At 31.3% G+C, this 6170-nt stretch overlaps 1 protein-coding gene across 1 annotated transcript in view; it reads left to right on the top strand.

Annotated features, from left to right (window-relative positions):
- Window positions 1-6170, top strand: part of LOC108753209 (calponin homology domain-containing protein DDB_G0272472) — an 18501-nt gene that overhangs the window by 2537 nt on the left and 9794 nt on the right. The window contains exon 2 of the mRNA XM_018494618.1: window positions 801-847. Within this exon, the coding sequence (XP_018350120.1) occupies window positions 811-847 (37 nt within the window). The 5' untranslated portion in view covers window positions 801-810. The remainder of the gene's footprint in view (window positions 1-800; window positions 848-6170) is intronic.

Raw genomic sequence — 6170 nt, 5'->3', positions numbered from 1 at the left:
GTAAACGTTTTTACGGTTTTTGTTTCCATTATTTATCATAAAAAAAAAGCAATTAATAAATCGTCTCAATTATGAAATAAGAAATTACTTCATGAAATATAAATAAAAAATCGATACTCCAGTTTAGTTTAGATTCATATTAATGTGAGCCTAGTGAGATATTTGATTGAGATAAAAATGAAAACATACTTGTATAATAACATGTAATAACATTTCTTTTTATTGCTCTACGAGTGTAGTTATAGCTTTAATTACATTAAAATAATAAAGTTCTTTATGTGTAAGCCGCATGAGGACTTTTATTGCTAATAATAACAAAATGCTACAAAACTCGTACATATTATTCAGCATGAAACAGAAACTGTAGATAAATAGTAGGTAACAATATCTTGCATTATTAAAAAAATGTTTTAATTAATGCGTACAAGTTTAGCGTAAAGCAAATCGATGATATCACAGCTGCGAGTCTTCCTTTCTGTTTAAAATTCAGAAGAACTAATCGATAATACATAATAGGTCTTTCTTTTTATAAACTGCGCTTTCTGCAGTTTTATTTATAAATTTCCTCTTTCTCTTTATTTCTCGGGACGCTTATTTTTGAACTGAAAAAGTGTAATATAATCTAAAAGAATAGTAGATATTCCAACGAATCATATTTGTAATTGGAAAGAATAAAGTCTTGTCCTAGAAATATAGAACAGATTCGTGTTTGTTCTATATACTTACTTTCCCTCGGACATCCAATGTTCTCATTTCCAGTGTTCATTTGAATATATACTTACCTAATATTTTTGTTGCAGAGATAACGCTATGGCCACCGCAACGGAGTCGCCCGTTTCCAATGAATGTGAGTAACAGTCTTTTTCTTGCGCACAAACATGAATAATTAGTGTCTGATCGATTTCTATTTATGGAAATTTCTCAAAATTTCAAAAGTAATTATATTATACGTTTTATTGTTTCCAAAATAAAGTACATTTGTTCTAGAAACTTGAAAGTACGTTTATGAATTTTTAGAGAGTTTTTTAAATCACTCCAAATACATGAAAAAGTGATCGAACGCGAATTATTCAGGTTTATACGGATAAGGGACTAATTTTCATTGTACTGAAGAGAGTTAAAGATATATAAAACGATATTAAGCGATCGATAATACATATTCGTCCTACATATTCAACGAATACATTAATGATGAAGTCGCAAGTGTACTCAAACTTGGATCGTACATTATTGTTATTGTAAAAAAAACATTATCTTTGGAAAACTCGTTTATTCGCTAGAATTGATTTATGATTATGACTAATAATTAAATCGTGTACAAGGTATCCCATTTTAATTGCCGCAGGCAATGGAAAGATAAATATGGAAAAACAAAAATTATTTGGTCTAAAGAAGGATAAATAATGGCAAAATTAAATTAAAAAAAAAACAATTTTTATGATCGTATGATAGTTACGGTTGTTTTTTAAAATGACATTACAAAAACCATTAACGCACGTGCGTGCCGAAACAACGGAGTTTTTTAATCTCTGTTACCTGCTGTCACATACATACGAGGACAACAAAGTAACAATTGTATAGTACCAGTTATACAATATTATTTAACACTCTGGTTTATCTTAAACGGTCAATGACTCATGATACCTCTTGACTCATAATGGATGGCTCTCTCATACACATAATGAGATAAAGTTAGTATTCGTTATATCGATTCTTAATCCTTTGGTGCGTTCCTTGTTTTTTGAATGATACGCTCGTTACACATACGAGTCTTGCGTGTCCCTTGGACAGTATCAGGACAAAGTTCGACAGAGAGGAGAACCAAGGCGCCCGGACGATTCGGCGCCGTGCCGGAGAACACACCCTAAACGCCGCAGAGACCGGCGAGACCGGCAGGCGGCATACGGACAAGAGGTCAGAGCCCCCGGACCCCGATGGCCGCGTCCTCGTGGCTAGCGAGTAAAAATGAGCGCTGTGGAGGAAGAAGTTGCTGTGAGCCTGCATCAGACGGCTGTGGTGCACGTCGGGGACTCGTCGTCTCCGTGGCTCTCAACTTGGAGTTGCGAATCGTGGATCGCGAACGATAACGTGACCTGAAAAGAGGTTTGAAGGGACTCGATCCTTTTGCATCTATTCACTGTATGTGAAAGATCGACATGAGTTTATTGTACAAGTTGAATCGTACAACATAAAATAAACATAAACGTGATTACGTTTCTAAAGATGTTTGGATTTTTGGAGTAATAATAATAATATAAAGAAAGTAAAGAGCATATAAGAATCAAAAATCAGTTTCAAAAATATATGAAAAACAAAACGTTTATTAAATTACAGTATCCATAATTATAAATAAGCTATAAACTCGGTAATATTATATGTTTCAGCTTTTTAATCGAATCATCTTCAGATATTCGAATAAATGCGGTAATGAAATAACAGATGAACAAAAGAAAACGCAGAAGTAGAGAAGTGTTATAAAGCAGAGTTAGAAACGTAACACGATGAAAAAATTGTAGACACAAATTGCTCGTAAGCGATTGAAAGACCAATTGCTGAAAATTTCCTAATATTTGAAATGGCCATACAATTATCCTTTGCATGATAGGATGCTCATTACAATGGCATAATAGTCAGAGTAATTATGTAGTAAATATAACTTTTAAAAAGTTAAAAGAAATAAAAAGTATCAAATGGTTGGTCAAGAATTAAAAATTGAAGTGTATAATTGTTATGGCAGACAAAAATATTGACTTAAATTAGGGAATAATAACAACAACAACAATAACAATAATAATAATAATAATAATAATAATAATGTTTGCTAGTTAATAAAAGAGAAGAGAAAAAAATGAGAGAAATATTTCTTCAATATTATTGTTATACTTGCTCTTGAATCAAACACTTTTTCCGGTTAATCTAACGAAGAAAGCCATGGAAGGGAAGGATTATTGAATGGGTTTCGCAAGAGAGAGAGAATTTCGTCCTTGACACGAGTTTTTATTGGGAAGAAACCAATGAGAGAGATAATTCGCGACGATAAAATTGATTTTTTCTTCGATTCTTTTGTTTGCTTTTTCTTGGTTATTGCCATTTGGATGTAATTAAACCATCGAATTCGGCTTAATACACGGAACTTATTGGATTAAAATTACTCTGACATTCGTAACAAATACATCTTTTTTGTGATTGCAGTACTTAAAACTTCAGTGTCATTTTTTGTCACCAAAGTAAGTCACGAAAATTATCTTCATGACTATTATTCTTTGTTTTGGATTATGAAACTGTGAAGGACAAAAGATGTTGAAAGAATTCTAAAGAAGAATAAAGTTTTGAAGAAGGAAGAATCTTGAGAGCTTCTCAAAGTTTTGATTTCCAAATCTTATAATTGAATCGGCGCGTAGAGAAAGAGGACGAGTTCAATCCTTTTCGAAAATAAGTTTTTTCTTCTCATTGATCTTGAAATGGTTGGATTTTCAGTGCAAATAGAGCACTTATCCTAGGCTCTTTTAAGACCTAAAGACTTTGAAAATGAACAAAAGGACATTAGTTCAGGAGTCGCAAAATCCAAGATTAAAAAAAATGAAATGCTACAACCTCCAGAATGTAGCAGCTTTTTTCATGAAATTTTTGAATGGCTAACGGACTAAACTTGAAAAACTTATTAAAATATCTAGAAGAGATATTTTAATAGTCAGTGTTTTAGCTCGCTACTTTCAAAATTGTTTAGTATAAATTACATTTTGTTTAACATAAAGAGAGAGCATTTAAGATAAATAAAGTAAATAGCAGAGCCCACTATAAAATTTTTATTTTAAGTGCAGAAAAGGTATATGTCTAAATGTAAAATTTTAATTTTTCATTTATATATGTGTATACATAGAATTGATATAATTATATATTATATTAATAATATTAAAACTATTTACTAGATTGTTACTAGATACGTATAAAAATTTTACATTAGAATATATATTTGAGATGAATATATTGAGTACGTGATGATCTGTTTCAGCGTGCACATTAGTCGATACACAATGTCCGTTTTTCACACCTGCATTCCACTCGTCTTTATGTTTTTTTTTACTATTCGCTATATTTATATGGATACATTAGTTTTGATGATTTACATATGTTTGTTGAACTTTTCTAAGAGATATGACACATTTTTTGATTGTTCAATCGTACGTGAATAACGTCGAGCTCTACATCGATACTCAATCGAACTGCGTATATTTTTAATTTGTGAACATTTGCGATAATTATTTTGTAATACTGTTAATTCCATTATGTTTTTAACGTTTGAAGAGGGCTCAATCTGGTAGCCGAAACTTGTAATGTTTTAATTTATTTTCACTTTTATTATTTCTTACTATACATCTTTTCTTCTTTTTTATCTTTTCTGTATTTTGATTTATTCTTTTAATTATATAACTTTTTAAAGAAATGCGCTGATTCTTATTTTGCCCTTTATTTATTGTTATTTAGAATATATATATTTTTCAAATTCTTGTTTATTTGAACAGCATTAAAAATTTAATTTGATACATAATCAGAAGTTTGTTGGTAAATAAACACATTATTTTTGGGCACATATAATTATTTTTTTATCGTGTTTTTGTAACTCGAATCATATTATTTAAACTTCATATCACAATAGGATTGATTCAATGCAGGTTTTATCTTCAAGATTGATCATTGAAAAAAACTTGGACAATTTTTTTCGATAATCAATCTTATCGAAGATAAAACCTGCATTGAATTAATTCTATTGTGATATGGAGTTTAAATAATTTAATCTTATCTCGAGCGATAAACTTCTAATAGGAAATTATTGGAACATTGACAGTCATTAACTTTTTTGCCTTCATCTTTACTGACTCGATTTCTAAATCGAACCATTTGATAAAGATGTGTTAAGTCAATGAAATTGTCGCCTTTTGTGCAAGATAATTAACTAGCAGTTAACTGAAGGATAAGAACCGTAATACGTAAAAAAAGATTTTTCTTCGTTTGTCGCTCTAATATAAATCTGACCATGACTTCGGTCGTCATTTATCATGAAAATTTCATTCCTCATTGATTTCCACGGGTAATCGACTCGCTGTTTTCTCGACTGCGTCACAACGTGCGAGTTCCAACAAAGCATTGCCTTCGATCGTCTATCCAGTGGAAAATTTTACACACAGCATGATCATTACATGGCCCATATTTCCTAGTCGTTCTGTCGCGACATTCGTATCTTAAGGATGTGAATAAGGGCTTCAGTTTTATTCTCGCAAATCTGAGTTTAAAGAAAGGAATTTAGAGAAAGAAACATATCTGATATTTTCAAAATTGAATCAAGAACTCCACACAGATTTCCGGAATCTTGGGTTGGTATTCTTGAGCTCTTATATTCAAGATAGTTTTACAGACTTCAGATATCATAGTCATAAATTAATTATAGAGCCATATTAGCGTCTTAAGACAATATTTAAGACGGTCTTGTAATAAGAACGGACTATGAATAGCAGTTTTAGAATTTGCAGATCTAATAGATTCAAATATTTAAGGGTTTCAAGATGTCCAAATACTCTAAACAATCTAATACGAGCTAGTCACTAGAAATATCAAGCAGTCATTATTGACCGTTTCTATCTTTTAGGTTAATATTATGTTTTTGTATAAAAAATAAGATTTTGAATTATTTTGGTTTTTTAATAATTATATTCTTTATATCGATGAATATTTGATTTTCATCACTTTCTTTATTTGCATAATAATTTATTCTCTTACAGTTCTTTTAGTAAGAAGTCCTTTTAGTAAGAAATGCTGGTACTTCTATAGTGTTAATTGAAGATACGAAGTTGCCACTCATGGACTTTCAAGTGGATTTTATTCAAGTGGATTTTTTCTTCAATCGTTTTGGAAATTGAAGCCAGTCCTTCGTTAGAACGGCGACGGTAGATCGGAAGATTCTAGAGAATGGTACATCTTCAATGAGACGGGATGATTCGGAATAAGGGGAGAAGAATGGGAAATAGACAGATGGTATTTTACGCTTGCACATAGGCTTTCGCATGCGTGCCTAGCGACTGGCTCCAAGCTGTACCGAGTGTCCGGAAAAAAAAATAGAAGGATCTTTAAGTCTTTAATCTTTCACGAACGTATAGAATCTCCGAAGAACAAAG

Source organism: Trachymyrmex septentrionalis, unplaced genomic scaffold, assembly GCF_001594115.1.
Source record: "Trachymyrmex septentrionalis isolate Tsep2-gDNA-1 unplaced genomic scaffold, Tsep1.0 scaffold114, whole genome shotgun sequence".
In the NCBI taxonomy this organism is placed as follows: Eukaryota; Metazoa; Arthropoda; class Insecta; order Hymenoptera; family Formicidae; genus Trachymyrmex; species Trachymyrmex septentrionalis.
The sequence above is the reverse complement of the archived record's forward strand: the minus strand, read 5'-3'. Positions and strand labels throughout refer to the sequence as shown.